The sequence below is a fragment of the Berghia stephanieae genome, chromosome 15 (assembly GCF_034508935.2).
Source record: "Berghia stephanieae isolate SIO BIC M18660-M18661 chromosome 15, UCSD_Bste_1.3, whole genome shotgun sequence".
Classification (NCBI taxonomy): Eukaryota; Metazoa; Mollusca; class Gastropoda; order Nudibranchia; family Aeolidiidae; genus Berghia; species Berghia stephanieae.
In genome coordinates this window covers 21,334,647-21,353,346 of record NC_088374.1, presented here as the reverse complement: position 1 = coordinate 21,353,346, position 18,700 = coordinate 21,334,647, and the positions used below count along the sequence as shown (strand labels likewise).

Below are 18,700 nucleotides of genomic sequence, written 5' to 3'. Positions count from 1 at the left end.
CTGAAATGTATATCCATCAGTGTGTAAATTATCATTTCAACACATTTAAGGTAAAGCACATATAAATCTATAATCCTCCTTAATATAAAAAAAATAATCAATTAAGAAAATTCATCCCGTTAAAATAAACACGGTATTTCTATTCCATTTTGTGCTTTCCACCTGATGAACGACAACAACAAAAAATGACGACGATCCCAAAAAAGCCGATGACAGCACTCAAACCACCGATGACGAGAGACCGATTCTTTCCCTGCAATTGACTCTGTGAGGAAGGAAAAAAAAAAAGTAAAAAAAAAAAAAAAAAAAAAAAAAAAATATATAATATATATATATATATATATATATATATATATATATATATATATATAATATATATATATTTATGAGTGTTGGTGGGTACTTGTAGGTACGAAAATGCTCGATAATGATGGTTAGAGCTAATATAAATATGCCGACTGAAGACGTGGACAAAAGCCACAGAAACGAACGTCTTGGCCATATAATGTGAGTGACAATTTATATTTTATATATATAAAAATATATAAATATATAGAAATATATATATATATATATATATATATATATATATATATATATATTATATATATATATATATATATATATATATATATATATATATATATATATATATATAATGTAATCAAAATTAAATTCCACCTATTCATCTCATAGAGGAAAGAAATTTGTTTCTAGGGTCTAATCCAAGGGAAGACTGGAATAACTCCGGACATCAACCGCAGTACAGCACTGCAAAATTGAGCTAGGACAAGGTGACTTGCTCAAGGCCACACAGCGCAGCGGCGGCGGGTGATTGAACTCAGTACCTTCCAGGGTACAAAGCAAAGACTGTACTGCTGAGCCACGCTGCCCCTACGGTAATGTAATGTAATAGAATATAATAATTAATTTATACAGTGCCCAGATTCCACAAATTGCTCAAAGGCACCACACATACAAAGACAATTGAACGACTATGTGGTCTAGTGGTATGACACTCGCTTTCGGATCGGAAGGTCCAGAGTTCGAGCCTCGCTCGGCGCATAGTTCAGCCCTTGGAAAAGGCTCTTTACTCACATTCTCTCACCGTATTCAGGTGTAAAAATGACCACCTGGCCGTTAACAGAGTTAACAGAGTCCGAAATAAATGATAATATCGCCTAACAGGCGTCATGTCCTGTCCTACATGTTATAGACCTGTAAATGAGCTCTATAAAAATTGACTGAGACTGAAACTGAACCTCACTGAAACTCTTTGTATCAGAAAAATCCAAAGAATCGAGATGAATAGTAAACAGTAAGCTCACTTGAGCAAAACAATGGCAGAAAACTAATTTATGTGGGAATTAATTAGGCTACTTACAATTGTTTCTTATAATTAGGTACCCAATCAGTGAAGAGACGGTCAACCAGTTTGTTTACAACGTGAGGCAATCGAGATGTGCTTGGAGCAATCATATAACTTTTGATTTGAAGGTGTCTTCATAACGCACTTCCGGCTTTCGCATTAAACTTTTTCATACTTTTAGGTTCTACCAAGTAAATGTGGTCAATTTTGGCTTAGACGAAACAGTGAAATTTATCGCTCAGCGGCTCAGTTAAAAAATTGGCTACCATTGGGATCAGGACAGGTTTGGAAAGTGAAAAGATAATTTCACAAAGGCTGTGTGAAAATACACTGGGATGTATTCAGACACGGCAATTCTAAGAAGCGTCGCTTACTCTTGGCAATATATCCATCGTAAATATAAACGACCCTTGAGCTATGCGTAGCGCTGTGGAACATTCCTTATTACTTTACAGTCATTCGACCACTATTAATGAATTCTTTCTTTCTTTCTTTTTTTTTTAAATATTTGAATTTGACGAATTGACTGATTTCAGTTAATTGACTGAGAATTTACAGGTCTAATGTTAAGTGTTGCTGTTGGGTACGGACCTCTTGTAAAGCGTTTTGAGTGAGCACGTTTAATGGATATGAAAGCTCAATTTTTAAAGACAACGGGTAACACAAAACACAAATAATATTACTAAGCAAAAGCCTGTCTGAATAGGATTGTTTTCAAAAAGTTTACTAAAATCACTGAGCTATTATAAATACAATGACAAAGTCAGCCAGGCCCCAAGTTTGTATTTGTTGAACCCTCTCCTTACCAGCCATTTTCAACATTTTCCCCCAAAACTTCACACACACCCAACACAAAAACAGACATTTCTTACTCAAACAGAAAAGCAACGAGCACATTCTATACCTAATAATATTATTCGACAATATGAACTCTGCTACAGAATGTCAAGTTTTTACAGCTTTAGCAAAATGAAATGAAATCTGGATAAGAAAAGTGACGGTTGTATCGTAATTGTAACAAATGTGAAGACTTTCCAATAGGTGGTAAGGAGAGGGTTAAAATACATGTATCTTGAAACAAAACTGTCAAATACAAACTGCATTCTACAACACTTTTGACTGTACATCTGTCTTCTTTCAGTCAGTGTCTAACCGTAGCCATTGTTAAGTTATATATATATACTGTGTCATCATTACACACTACCTATTTGAACTGCATTGCTTTTGGAGGTTATTTCCCTATATATTGAGAGTTTTAGCAGATCATACATATCACATATCATGTATCAATGACATGATCATTCTCAATATACGTAAAAACAATAGTACCACTATGTGATTTTTAATTGTAAGTCACAATGTAAATAATTCCGTGACTCATACAAAAACTGCATTGTGGCATTATCTTTATGTATAAGTAGAAAGCTAGTGTGATGTATACAAGGTACATAATGGACGATACATAAATAAATAATCTAGACCTATCTAATGGCAAAAAAAGCTTTTAAAAAACATATTATTCCTTCTAAAAATCCTTTATCTTTCAGATGCAAACCACCTCGTACTAGATTGCCCAGAGACAAAACTGGAAGGGGGATTTGAAACCATCAACAAATGTGATGATGACTTCCGAACCTGGATTGATACCTTGAACATAGAAGTGTAGCCCAACGATACTACTACTACAAGGGATAAGGTTTACTCAGTATAAAAATACATAGGCCAAATTGGATGTTTGCACACTCTATAATAGACACCACTCCCTATGTCCATTGTGATATGCAATGGATACATCTGTCAGTCGGAGGAGAGTAGAGAAACACAAGTTGTATTACAAAATTAACATATGTGACCCTCCGTCTCAAAACGGTATTATGTCGGGGATGATCCAGACCTCAAAAAGTGAATTTAGAGATAGATTGATGAGAAATTGGACCTTAGAAGTTTTTGCAATGCAAGAAATTAGTCTTTATACTCCACCAGAACGTACAGAAATTAAACCCAAGTTGGATATTTGTGGCTATGAATTCAATTTCCCTTACCGAGTGGATCCCGACATAATACCGCTTCGATACGGTGGGTCACATATTATCTTACCTTTAACAAAATAGCTATGGACTCAGTCAAGTGGTCGCTGAAACAATCAAATAAACACAAAATATTTAATCTCTATTGTTCACTTGAATACTACAACTACAGTAACAAAAACTACTCTGACAACTACAACTACTATCACTACTAGTACTACTACGAGAAATTTTGTATAAATAAAATAACTAAAATATTAAATGACCAGTATCATCCATTAAGACCATCAATTATTATGTCAGAAAGAAGTGGTCGCCCTTTCTCTATTTCAACGAAAACAGAGAGACACCGAAAATCTTTATGCTGTCCAGTATTAGGCTTTATAACAACAAGCAATAATCATTTTATATAATTATTTCTCATTTTTACTTTTTTAAATATAAATATTAATTTATTAATTTATTTGTTTTGCAATCTTTTCAATTTTCAATTTATAGTGAGAGTTTTAACTATTTTACAATGTTGATATTATTCATATTATAAAGCGCAGCTCTGGTTATAGAGCTGCTCCTTTTTTTATATATACATCCTATTTCCATTGTATTTTTATCTTATTGTGTAAATTATAACACGTCTGTACAAAAAATTTCCTTTTTGGGATGCAATAAAGTATTATTATTATTATTATTATTATTATTACTACAACAACAACAGCAGCTACTACTACTACTACTCCTCCTCCTCCTCCTCCTACTACTACTACTACTACTGCTGCTGCTGCTGCTGCTACTGCTACTGCTACTACTACTACTACTACTACTACTACTACTAACTACGACTACTACTACTACTACTACTACTACTACTACTACTACCACTACTACTACTACTACTACACTACTACTACTACCACTACTACTACTACTACTACTACTACTACTACTACATAAGTTAATCATTGCCGAATTCTGGTATACACTATACAGGTTTTTAATTCAGTCCTTGGAGGACGGAAAGATGTGCTAGAGTTATGTCCCTGAAATACAGAGCCGTCAAGAAGGTTGGATTTAGGATTGCAGTATGCAACCACTGTTGAGTACAGACGATACAAGTTATTTTGCATTTTATGTTATTTGTTTTCCACGTTAATTTGTGTATTATTGTGCAGATGAAGGGTTTGTACCCAAAACGTCCATTGTCTGTATCGTTCCCGTACGAAGCCTCTCCATTTTCACTCTTTCGTTAGTATTTTCACTACCGTTTTCCACTTTTCCATGTATGAAGCGAGTGCTATGCCCTACCAACTCAGATATCAGGACCTCCTCCCAAATCAAGAAAGAAAAGAAAGTAGTCCTACAGAGCCATCTGGCTCATGGAGCCGGAGATTACCCCGGTTTCTATGACGTGAAACGGAAAATAGCAATTGCATACTACCCTTTTGATAGGATGCTAGTCTATTGTAAAGACTTTTCCACTAGATTGACCCAACTACCCAATCACTTTTGGCAGGACAGGGGGGGGTCTGAGAAAATATCAACTGCGCCCGGGATCAATCTCAGTCCCCTATGCGGATGCGTGTGAAGTTCTATGCCCTACCAACTGTGATATCAGGGCGACCTCTTCCCAAATCAAGACAACAAAATCATTTCTTACAATTTGGACTTTGGTGGTAAGACGGTTTCTGCTTTGGAATTCTTGTGCCAGACATCCACAAACGACTTCAGAGACGCCTGGTCTATTCTGGGAATCTCGTATCTGTACATCTTGCCTTGTTTGAATCTTTTGAAAGAAAAAAAAAAGGTTCAGCAGTATTTGTGACCCACCGTATCGAAGTGGTATTATGTCGCGATCCACTCGGTAAGGGAAATTGAATTCATAGCCACAAATATCCAACTGGGTTTAATTTCTGTACATTATGGTAGAGTATAAAGACTATTTCTTGCTTTGCAAAATCTTCTAAAGTCCAATTTTTCATCATTTTATCTCTAAATCCACTTTTTGGGGTCTGAATCATCCCGACATAATACCGTTTTGAGACGGAGGGTCACATTTAAATAATTTTCAACCCAAATGAGGCCAATTATCTATCACTAGAAGAGCAGCATAGGAAAGACCGTATTTAAATGAGCTTTTATATAGCGCGACATCCACTGAACGTGCTCAAAGTGTTTACAAAGGGTCCCTGGCCAACAGTAATACTTTACATGTAAGACGGGACATGACGTCTGTTAGGCGACATTACAATTTTTTCGGACATAGAGAATGTGAGTAAAGAGCTTTTTCCAATGACCGCAAAATTCACACTTTTCCGCTATTTACTGCAAAGTTTACAATTTTTCATGAAAATTCTCTATTTTGCACTAGATATTTTTGAACCTCGGTGGTTAAAATTTGGGTTTTCAATGGCAATTTTCCGCGATGTCAGTGTAATGGAAATTTGATGCTTCTCTTTGCAGGCTTCGGTCTCTTGTTTTGATATATGGTTAATGTCTTTAATCATTTTTCTTTCTGATTTGCATCTGAGAGACGTTTTGTTTCCATCTTTAGACCAATGTAATATTCAATTGGCATCCGGGAATGAATAAAGTTGTCTGAATCTGAATACGAATAGGGAATGAGATTAGCGGAAGAGTAGCATCCCTTGATTCGACGTCACCTTACAGAGAGAACGTCAATTTGGTTATGAAGTGTCTCAAGCCGCTTTCACCGGAAGCGAGGACAAGACACGCATGCGCACAACCAAAATGACGTTCTCTCTCTAATAACTTTTCCGCCGGTGACGTCACAGACTATGGGTGACGTCCAATCAAGGGACGCTACTCTTCCGCTAATCTAATTCCCTATAGTTAACTAAATTTGCAAAATTTGGCAAATTCTATGGCAAAATGTGGCAAAATTTTCTGTTTTTGTGGCAAAACTGTCTTTTTTGTGTGTGGCAAAATTTGGGATTTCAAATGGCAATTTTCCGCGATGCCAGAGTAATGGTAGCACCCCTTACCAGTAATCAAGAGGTCTGAGGACCAATCCTTAACTCACTCAACCCTAACACCGACTATATCCGTAGTTTACCCGTGTTACTTATACCCCATGCCTATTTATTACACTTTTCTGAGACAAATTTTAGGCGTAATATCAAAGTTAATGTTCTTAATTTTTGCATGTTAATGATAGTTGAATAAAACTATCTATGTACATGCTCATGTACATATTTTTTCCAAATTTGGAAAGTAGCAAAATCTCTAGGATTGAGTGAGTTAATCGAGGCAAGTTGATTTTTTGGGGGGCATGGCAATGCCTCATAACAACATCTTTTTTAGATTTCTATTCGTTATGCTTTATAGAGAGAGCATAACATTACCTATCCATCATGCACAAAGAACAATGGGTCATACTCGCAAAGCATGAACGAAAATCAATACAACAGCTTTGAAAAAGAGCAAAAATACCAAACACTGAATGTTTCGGGCTCAAAACCCTTCTTCAGCCAACAACAAAAACAATAAAAACATTAAATATCCCTTAAAATCTGGACAGACGACAGAGAGAAATATTTCTCTGACGTCTGTCTAGATTTTTTAACCCGAAACGTTCCGTATTTGGTATTTTTTTTTTTTTTTTTTTAATATTCATTTTTGTTCAGTAGTCTTTACAGTCATCGGCTTCTAGTACCACTTTGTTCACACTCACAATATTATTTCTGGGCATTTCTTGATAGAAAATCGATCAGCCAAGACCTTGTTACTGGAGTAATCTACAACGGCCACATTTGTCTTCTGGCGAATTCTGGGAAAAGTAATGAAAATTATTTACAACAGCATTGTCAACGGATAATAATAATAATAATAATAATAATAATAATAATAATAATAATAATAATAATAATAATAATAATAATAATAATAATAATAATAATAATATATAATAATATATAAAAATAAATTTAATAATAATAATAATAATAATAATAATTAAATAATAATAATAATAATAATAATAAATAATAATAATAATAAATAATAATAATAATAATAATAATTATATATAATCTTATTCATCCATAAAAATGGAAATTCGTTTACAGACGCGGCATGTATAAAATGTATAAACACAAATTTGAGAATATATGGCGAAAATGTATATATATATAATATATGCAAATGCACAAAAATGTTAAAAATATACAACCAAGAACCAATAGCAACACTTTATATATTAATCTGATAAATTGAGATAGGCTTATCTCTGGCCTTTAGTCCTAACTTGTGTGTGTATATTTAAAAGATAGTATTTTATTTTTACTCTTGTGACTGTATTTTTCTCATTTCTTTCCTCCATCTAGATTCTTTCTTTTTCACAATTTTAAAAATAAATCTTTATCTTTACTACAACAGGTTGGTTTGTTTGTTTGTTTTTAAGGGTTTTACAGTGATTGCAACGCATTTAGGTCATATCAGCGCCAGTAAAAAGGAAGAAAATGGGACAGTAAAAAGTTCTGGAATTACAATTAAAACTTCCCAAATACAAGCAAGACAAAGGGGAATTGGTTCAAATAGGGAACAGACGTAGATTCCAAGAGCACACTATCAGTGTACTTAGTTTTGAGATCACTAAATGTCTCATCCAGACACAACCACTAAGAGGAACACACTCAATTGTTTACGAATCATACATATGTAAAAGGAAAAATAAAACAGTGCATAACAGAGAAATGATTTACAAGGAAAAAAATATTATCTCCAAAACTAACTATACATTTGACTGTTTTCCTCCCAGCCAGGGTATCCAGACAGAGCCAGGACAAAACCAAGTAATCTCATTCCAAGACAAAGACAGAAAGCAAGTTGGAAAACAGATATAGGGGGGAAGAAGACACAGTATGTACCTCCCTGCCCACCATGGGAAATCAGAAGACCCCGCCCAGTAATTTCTTGTAGACTCACCTTACACCGATAGACTCCATGATTGGCAAGATGTTCTTGCATTTCTCTTGATAACTGCAGAACGAAAACAATGACGTCTTTTATCATTTATCCAACCATTCATTTTATTTCCATAAATATAGGATAGGTTCCAAACAGCTTAGTAGGTATGCTGCCGTTTTATTAAAGAACACAGTATGTGCTATTTGGTTAACATTGCATATACTGTGTTTTTAAAAACAATGGCAGTATCGGCCATGCATTCTAGACAAAAGGATCAATTTCAATTGGAAAGTAGGGTCTGATGTGAGAATACAATACTTCTAAATATTGCTCATCTTCATTTTCACAGACTTAGCTTATCATTGTACTTTGTAGGGGCAGCGTAGCTCAGCAGAACGGTCTTTGCTTCATACCCAGAAGGTATCGACACATCTTAACGACTTAATCAGGTATATGTTGTCATAATTTTCAGCGTTTTCGTTGACTAATTTCTAAGCCCTGTGGTGGGTGCCTTGCAAATAAATATCAAAATACACAAATGTTGATTATAATACTTGATCTATAATTAGATGCTTGTATATCAATATATGTATATATATGTATTTATGAGTGTTGGTGGGTACTTTTAGGTACGAGAGTGCTCGATAATGTTGGTTAAAGCATATAAAAATAAATAAGTTCGTCAGTCAGACTGACTTAATGGAAGACATAGAAACAATTGTTTCGGCAAAAAAATAAATGAGTGAACTTATATATATATATGTGACCCTAAGTCTCAAAACGGTATTATGTCTGGATGATTCAGACCCCAAAAAGTGAATTTAGAGATAGAATGATGAGAAATTGGAGCTTAGAAGTTTTTACAATGCAAGAAATAGTCTTTATACTCCAGCATAACGTACAGGAATTAAACCCAAGTTGGATATTTGTGGCTATAAATTCAATTTCCCTTACCGAGAAGATCCCGACATAATACTGCTTCGATACGGTGGGTCACAAATGTATATATATATTATATATATATTAGCTCTAACCACCATTATCGAGCACTTTTGGACCTACAAGTACCCACCAACACTCATAAATATATATATATATATATATATATATATATATATATATATATATATATATATATTATAATAATATTGAGAGATCAGTACAAAGTGAAAAGAAAGTTTTCAAAGCAAGACAATGGCACCGTCAAAACATATAATAGTGGTGAATTTGTTATTTGACCTCTCACTGCTGCTTTTGTTTCTCTATTACTATTACTATTATTTGGCGCTTCTCAAAACATTTTATCTCTCACTTCAACTGTGCTATGGCCGCGTCTATTGAAGCCTGGACTTACAAAGCTACGAGCCAGTCACCAGTGGTCGCTCCAGTAGACGCTTGGGTAAGGTGCTCGAATGAGTCGTCGTGGAGATGTTGTGTGACCTTTGACCTTGACAACTCTAACCATTCAAAAATGCCTTCTACCGTGGGTTTACCTGTCAGAAGGTATGGATGGACATTATTGAAGACAAGGGATTTAAAGAGGAAGAAAGAGCCAAGAGGAGACAAATTTCACTGACGTTAATCACCTCCAAAGACCATATATGTCTTAAGACTGGTTTCTAGAACAAAAATAATAATAATAATAATCATAATAATAAATAATAAAAAAAAAAAATAATAATAATAATAAATAATAATAATAATAATAATAATAATAATAATAATAATAATAATAATAATAATAAATAATAATAATAATAATAATAATAATAATAATAATAATAATAATAATAATAATAATAATAATATAATAATAATAGTAATGAAAATAAGAATACTAATACTAATAATAATAATAATATAATAATAATAATAATAATAATAATAATAATAATAATAATAATAATAATAATAATAATAATAACACTAATAATAATAACAATAATAATAATATTAACAATAGTAATAACTGTGGTTTTGTTTTTCTAATATATCTACACACAAACCTCTTTATACCGCCTCATGGTATACTACCAGCTTTTAGCCTGGAACGAATAGTTTATGTATAAAAATACCAAAAACCTCGTTATAGTGCCATCTGCCAAAAAATTTTATTCTCTATTGTCTTCTGGCACTTTTCTATTCACTTCATCTCTTGTTGTTACCAACATAAGTGCCTGCTCCACTCACTTTTCTGAATTAAAAATTCACCCCATATACCGGAGCATACTCAATGTCTCAATTGTTTCTATATTATATGTTTGTTTTGAGAATATTGGCTATTAAGCTTAACTGCTGGCCAACTAACTTCACTGTGGTTGTGTGTGTTGGACCCGCTATCTCCAGTAGTCGGTGAGAGAGGGATCTAGCAATGAATGACCTGAGTTTGATACAATTTTTTGTTGGGTTCGTGGATAGCTCATACGGTAGAGTCACGCTCTCACTGGCCAGACGGAGTTGTGGTGCCAATAAGGTCACGGGTTCAAACCCCATCAACCGCTGAAAATTTTTTATTCTCTATTGTCTTCTGGCACTTTTCTATTCACTTCATCTCTTGTTGTATCTTGCCACTTACCACCTAATGACGAAAAACGTTTTATATAAAAATAACAGAACAAATACTTGTTCTACCGCCAATGCTAATCAACAAAATTGCCTCCCAAGTATTTGATCACAATGTAAGGTTTGAAGGTGTCTAAATCTGTTGTGTTCTTCTTACATGATTCGGGAAGAGCATTCCAGTCTTTGATGGTGCGGGGTGCAAATGAATACTTGAAAACGTTTGAACTTGAAGATTGATGTTCTACTTTTTTTTTAGTGGGATTTTCTATAAATGCTTGAATTTCGTTGTATGTCTAGTTGTAAATATTGAGCTTTTATATAGCGCAATGTCCACTAAACTTGCTCAAAGCGCTTTACAAGGTGTCCCTGGCCAACAGCAACACATAACACGTTGGACGAGACATGACGCCTGTCAGGCGATATTACAAATTTTTGGGACAGAGACAACGCTGGTACTCATTTTACACCTGAGTACGGTGAGGGAATGTGAGTAGAGAGCCTTCTCCAAGGACTCAACTATGCACCGAGCGAGGCTCGAACCCAGGACCTTCCAATCCGAAACCGAGTGTCATACCACTAGACCACATAGCCGTTGTATGTCTAGTTGTTCTGGTTAGATGGACATTATTTTGTTTGTATGGACTATAATCAGATGTTTTCTTCCAAAATACATTCCTCACTCAACACAAAAACCCAATTTTTAAAACTCAAACTCAAAAAAAGCAATAAATGCTTACTATATATCAGCAAGACTCTCTTTGCAAATCAGGTTTAACACTCAATCCTAGAGATTTTTTCTACTTTTCAAAATTGGAAAAAAATGTATTAAAAATGAGCATGTACATAGATAGATTTATTCAACTACCATTAACATGCAAAAATTAAAACATTAACTTTGATATTACGCCTATAATTTGTCTCAGAAAAATGTAATAAATAGGCATGGGGTAAAAGTAACCCTGGGTATACTACGGATATAGTCGGTGTTAGGGTTGAGTGAGTTAAGTTCTTTTAGATGTAACAAAGACTTTTTTTTTTCAAATTCTGTGCGGCTATGTGGTCTTGTGGTATGACACTCGCTTTCAGACCGGAAGGTCCTGGGTTCGAGCCTCACTCAGAGCATAGTTGAGCCCTTGGAAAAGGTTCTTTACTCACATTTTCTCACTGCACTCAGGTGTAAAATGAGTACCTGGCCATTGACAGCGTTGTTTCTGTCCGAAAAAACTTGTAATATAGCCTAACAGGCGTTATGTCCTGTCCTAAATTTTAAGTGTTGCTGTTGGCCAGGTACCTCTTGTAAAGCGCTTTGAGTGAGCACGTTTAGTGGATATTGCGCTATAAAAAAAGCTCAATTTTTAAAGACAACGGGTAACACAAAACACATTCTCCAAATGCAAAAGTCCAGACTGTCTTACACAGCACTAAGATGGTCCCCATCCGGAGATGGAGAAAGAGAGGCAGACAGACTATTGGGCACCTGGAGGAGGACAGTCGAAGAGGAGATGGAAGAAGTTGGAAAGACATGGAATGAGCTGAGCTGGCTGGCTGGCCCAGGACAGAGATAGATGCCTGGAGGAAATTTGTTGGAGCCTTATCTTCCACCAAGGAACCAAGTGGACAAGGTAAAGTAAGGGTTAAAAAATGATTGCTGAAGAAAATATTTCCAAGAACAATATAATATATGTAAATATAAAAAATTGACCAACCATCATAAATGACGATAGAACTCTCCCTTAAATAAACCATGGTAGGGAAGGAATAAATTCCAAGATCTGCTGCAAGTGTCAAATCTGTGGATTTGCCCAAGAGTAAATCTGAGGAGAGAGGATAAAAAAAAACATGGGCAAAAATAAAGACATTGAAGCAGAAGTTCAACTTTATTTATCTATTTACTGGCTTTCACTGCTATCATGAATATGTTTTTAAAATTTATGTATATATTTGCTTTATAAAATCAGATTTAAAATCAGTAAGCCCTTTTAGGCTGTTCACTGACATAATAATTTTTACTGACAATACTTTATTATTATTAGATACTAAAAATGTACATGTCTTGAAGTTTTCTTAAAATTATAATATTAGGACCCAGCTATGAGAACAGAATACAGATTTGAACAATTCTAAGTAGCTGCGACCTTTGTCATAAGGTTTGAGTCTCTCAAACCTCTTCAAATCAGACTCTGTTCTCGTGTGCTCTGACAGATTATTCAATGAAACTGCAGCGCCAGCATAACAAAAAGACTGTTAACTGAAATGAGCTGTTTTGATATTTGGGACCTTTGCCTCACTCCAGGTAGATTGGAGACGCACAAATCTTGTTGAAGGCTTCTCCTCCAAGTCTGTTTTGGATAACCCCGTTTCCTTTTGCCCTGCGGGTTCCATTCGAGAGCTTACTTTGCTTTATTACAAGGCTCTCTCCGCAGGGTACGGCCAACCCATCGCCACTTTCGGCGTCTGACCTGGACATCCATTTGCTCTTGGTTTGTTCTTGTCCAAAGGTCAGCATTTGGCACTTTGTCAAACCATTTCAACTTGAGGATTTGTCGAAGACAGCGATTGAACATTCACAATATACCATACATTTATTTGATCAAATTTTAACTTTTGTCCACTTACTTGTCACTTCTGCTCAAGAGAAAGGACAGAAGAAGATGGAAGAGTGCTGTTGAGGCCCTATGCTTCGCCAAGAGGCATAAAAGTCAGTTAAATCAGGATTTATCTAGTTTGAATCTATTCTATTTAATGCATTCATTCTGCCATCTTCATCAATAAATGTAAGAGGAAGAGCCTCCAGGTCTTTTTTGTGACGTTTTCCACAAAAAAAAATCCAATACTAATAAGGTTATTTGGGAAAACTAGAGAAAAAAAATTTATTTGTTCTATCAGTTTTTCTGGGTTAGATAATGAAAAATATATTTTTCAAACCCGACGATCTACTATCAAAATTATTAACGAAAGAGTTAAAATGGAGAGGCTTCCTATGGAACAATTTCGGAAGCCTCTCCATTTTTACTCTTTCGTTAGTATTTTCACGATCACAGGCTTCAGGCCGCCCCTACCTTTTTATATCAAAATTATTGTAGTATAGTTTTTTAAAGGGTTGAAAAAATTGTGGACAAGTTGATGCCCTGTCCACACTTTTTTGAACCTTCAAGAAACTATTTTTGCTACTCTATTGGAACTCGATCCAGTTACACCTTTTCCTTTGTATCTTTGTATTTTTTACAATCCCAGGATTCAGTCAGCTCCCCCCCCCCCCCCACCCTCTTTCCTCCACCATTTTTGCTACACTCTTACCTTGATCTAATTCAGGGTCCCCGTGAAGGGTGGTTACAAGTTCTATCGTCTCCTCACACGAAGGACAGCCAGTTTCTTTGTCTGAGGACACAAGGATAATGTCTATATAAAACATGGGTGCCAGCAGGAAGAAGTGCTGAAACCTGAAACTAAAATCTCAACACTTTGCCAAACCTGAAAATGTTCCTACTGAAAATGCAGCCTAAACTTTACATCACCGTTTTTATACCATTATTAAATGATTACACAGCAAACTTATTTTACTCAAAACACTGAAACTGGAGGTATTTTACTTCGAGATATCACGAAGCCGGAATTCCGGCATGAGCCCGAAAACTGGCACCCATGCTATAAAATAATGACTTATAAACCAATCAAATAATGCACAGAACTTAACTGGTTTGAAATATTCTATTTATAGGGGTTTTAACCCCTGGAAAAAATAAATGAAAATAGAAGATATAAGTTCAGCTTTGTCAATATTGACAAAACCTAAATTTCTTTCCATTTTAACCCTAATTTTTCTTTCCTCTACAAAGACTCAGATTTAAGATTTTTATTTTGACAAATTAAGAGTCAACTTTAACCATTTGGGGGGTCCTATTAGCATAGCTCAGCTGGTAGAGCATGTGCTTCACATACAAAGGGACCGAAATAGATCAAGGTGAAGAACAATCTTGACTTACTCACCCTGGATCCATCTCAATCCCTTTGCATGGGAAAGGAGTGGTCAACAACTAAACTAAGCTGAGAGAACTCCCCCCCCCCCCCCCACCTCTGTTCATACAATGATTTGATACATAATGAGCCGATTAGTGTAGTGATCTTGTGTAACTCTGTTGTTGTCTTGTAGTCTGCCACGAGCCTTTAGACCAGATGGTCCTTGGGTCAAATTCTACCGTGGGCAGTGAAAAGTTGCGTCCTTGAAAAAAAAAAAAAGAGTTCTTTACTCACATCCTCTCACTGTAAAATGAGATTATTTTCTGGCAACAGTCTCGTCTCTGTCAAAGACAATTTTGTGTCTCATCACTTACATGCTAAATGTTACTGTTGGCTTTTGATCCCTTGTAAAACCCTTTGAGTACATTTAGTAAACACCAAACTCAATTATTATTTTTTTCAAAAATGTAATTTGATGAGATGCAGTACTTGCACTAATCAAGCACATTCTCTGTCGAAGCCAAAAAATGTGCCGAAATTCGATGCTCATGGGAGGTAATGACTTAGTATGTAGATATGTGCAGATATGTGGTCTTGTGGGATGACATTCGCTTTTGGATCAGAAGATCCTGGATTCGAGCCTTGCTCGGTGCATAGTTGAGTCCTTGGAAAAGGCTCTTTACTCACATTCTCTCACAGTACTTAGGTGTAAAATGAGTACCTGACTGTTAACAGCGCTGTCTCTGTTGGAAAAAACAAAACAAAACTGGAATATCACCTAACAGACGTCATGGCTCATTCTACATGTTACGTATTGCTGTTGGTCAGGGATCCTTTGTAAAGCGCTTTGAGCACGTTTAGTGGATATTGCGCTATATAAAAGCCCAAGCTCAAGTGTTATAATAAGATTCGGTCCTCCAGTTCCAACAAGCTGTATTGCAGAGCATGCTAGAATCCAGCTAGTACTGTATTAGCATCAGAAAAGTGAGTGGAACAGGCACTTATGTTGATAATAATAAGAAATGAAGTGAGAAGGAAGGTGCCAGAAGACAACAGAGAATATAAACTTTGCGGCGGCGATAGGGGCTCGACAAACCCGTGACCTTACTAGTACGACAACTCCGCCTGGCTGGGGAGATCGTGACTCTACCGTATGAGCTATCCACGACCCCGTGCTACTCACTTCATTTTTATTGTATTAGTATTTGAATCAATAACTTACAAAATACGACAAGGAGTTTTCCATTTTGACGAATTATGTCAGCCCATTCCGCAGATGTCACCATTTGAAGCTCCACATCCTCGCTTCGATCTGATGAAAACGCCAATGAAGCAATACAACAAACAACCAGTAAGACACTCTTCAGAATCATTTTAAACTGATGTGATAACTGGCTGCTTTGTTTCGATATGAGGGCTTCCTGGTTCTGGTTTCAAAATATGATCTGTAGGAATAAAAGAAACAAAAAATAGAAGGAAAATGAGTCAATGCTATGTTCTAAGTCTAAGATAATCCTGAATAGTAAAACAATTGAAATTGATTAAGAATCAATCATAGGCATTTCAGTTTTAATTTGCGGCGCTGCACTGCGGCTGACACCTGGGTTATTCCAGTCTTTCCTTAAAATAGACCCTAAAGACCAATTTCTCCCTGGGATGAATAAAGGGAAAAATTATTCGTAAGTATTTAGACAACCGATACCATCTCTTAGAAACTCAACAGCTGAGTATTGATAAACGTCAATAAAAGTTTAAATTCTCCAAGTAGGCCAGCTCCATAAATAAGAGCAACAAATTGAAAAAAAGTTTTTTTTTTTTACAAAGACAAAGTCACAGAAACAGCAGCAAGACATTCTGTTTAACTATGGTCTTGATATTTCAAGCCTGTTGACTGTTAGTGTTAGATCTAACGGCGGTAACAGTGACAATTTCGTAGGCGTTAGTTCTAATTGTTGTTTCAGTTTCAGATTTAATTAGGTGATCTTTCTTATATCCCCTTAGCCTAAGCCAGCAAACCTTAACTAGACGTCTAGATATCTGGAGATATAAACTAATACAGAAAAGCGAAAAATATATCTCGTTTAAAAACTAAAACATTACAATAATTATGTTTAAATATTATTATAAATAATAATTAAAATTTAAAAATTAGAAACTTGCCACGCACAGCGACTGACGGCTGGGTCCAGATGGAGGAAGCTGACAAGAGCAAATCGACCTTCATAAAATCCCCAAGTACCAATTCAATCCGATAGAGTTAATATGAAAACTTTTTGTAGTAGTAACATGGGCAAAATTGATTTTGTAACAGATGTTGTAGTGATTCACACCGGCAATTGAAGAAATCGAAAGTTGACTTGTGTGAGGAATGAGGAAAACAAACAGGGTAGGAGGAATATGGGGAAGGGATGTGACTGCAAAAATGTTACCGGCATGTTGATTTTACTGAATCGTTTCCCTTAGCATATTTTAACAGCTGTTCCATTTTATTGAACTGTCTATGTTATTGCCTTTTTCAATTTTAGATTTCATTTTATGATTTTTTTTATATTGCTGCCTGCTTGAAATGACAAGATGTTGGTGAAGTGAGAGAAAAAAAAAAAAGATGGTTCCCTTCTCTTAATAAAAAAAACAAAAATGCGAAAGCAGTAACGCACATTTCCGTTGCCAAAACCAAAACATTCCGTTAGCAGACGACACGAAGTCTTCAACTTTTACTTTCGTTTTTCGTGATTTTGTGAAGCAAGAAAGAAAGTTGTCAAAGAACAAGTATTAAAGGTTAGTCTATATTAATTGAAATGCTTCATGCTTTCATTTACTTAACGATCTTCGCATTTCATCTGGTTGTTATTTAGCTCAACGTTTTTTTAACAGGAAAGTTTCTTCTAAGATATGAGAAACCTCGTCACGTAAAAAGGAAAAAAAACTAAGAAGAATGTGGGGTGGAGAATGCAAAGTCGTCTATTTTGAGCCATACGATATTTGTTACCGGAATTAATCCTGGTTTCTGGGTTATTAATAAATGGACCCTAAGAGTAAAATTTTCTAGATATTCACTTCTTACTTTGGAGGGACACTTTTCTAGACTTTAAGATTCTTGTTAAATTTAGAGCCCACATTTATAAGTCTATAACAGATAATGTATCCAGTTACTACCCAGAGATAATTTTGGGTTGCATAATTTGCACATCTCTCTCTCTCTCTCTCTCTCTCTCTCTCTCTCTCTCTCTCTCTCTCTCACACACACACACACACACACACATACACCCACACCCACACACACACACACACACACACACATATATATATAATATATGAACATTGGTCCCGATTTTCGAAAATGATGACTGATTTATGATAGATTAAGCATGAGATGTGGACAGGTTTGAATCATATGTGATGAATAAATATACTACTAGATACATAGCATTTATGTCATTCCTTAAAACTTTCATCGAATCATATCCACTCATTTATGTACAATGCAACCCCTGGATAACGACATCTTCTGGGAAAATTATGTCGTTATCCAGGGGTGTCATTATTCAGGGATTTTCAAGATGGGGGAAAATGGGGCGTTGGGAGACCCCTGAATACATAGCAGTGTGATGCGCAGATCAGTGCATGAGAGAAGACACATCCCAACAACTTTAAAATGTGTCTTTCTCCTCTTTACAAAGGGTATACTAGTTAAGCTTTCAATCTCCAATGTGTATTGTCATTGTTTTGATCGTAAAGAATGCTCGAACGCCATTTAATAAAACTAAGAATGAATTTTTTTTAAACTATCAAGTGCCAACATGATAATACCGCACAAGGACACAGATGCACACATCTAGTTTTGATTTTAATTTAATTCCAT

The 18,700-nt window shown here is 35.4% G+C and overlaps 2 protein-coding genes across 2 annotated transcripts in view; one reads left to right on the top strand and one right to left on the bottom strand.

Annotated features, from left to right (window-relative positions):
- Positions 1-18,700, top strand: part of LOC144960474 (uncharacterized) — a 310,958-nt gene that overhangs the window by 39,748 nt on the left and 252,510 nt on the right. The window lies entirely within an intron of this gene.
- LOC144960544 (thioredoxin domain-containing protein-like) lies at positions 7-17,144 on the bottom strand. The gene is made up of 10 exons (XM_078893742.1): positions 17,006-17,144; positions 16,061-16,283; positions 14,179-14,259; positions 12,588-12,695; positions 9,674-9,812; positions 8,338-8,391; positions 7,085-7,180; positions 5,051-5,176; positions 3,467-3,503; positions 7-265 (listed from the first exon to the last, which is right to left on the bottom strand). Exons 2-10 carry the CDS (start codon positions 16,209-16,211, stop codon positions 140-142), a joined length of 918 nt encoding a protein of 305 aa, XP_078749868.1. The 5' UTR covers positions 16,212-16,283; positions 17,006-17,144; the 3' UTR covers positions 7-139.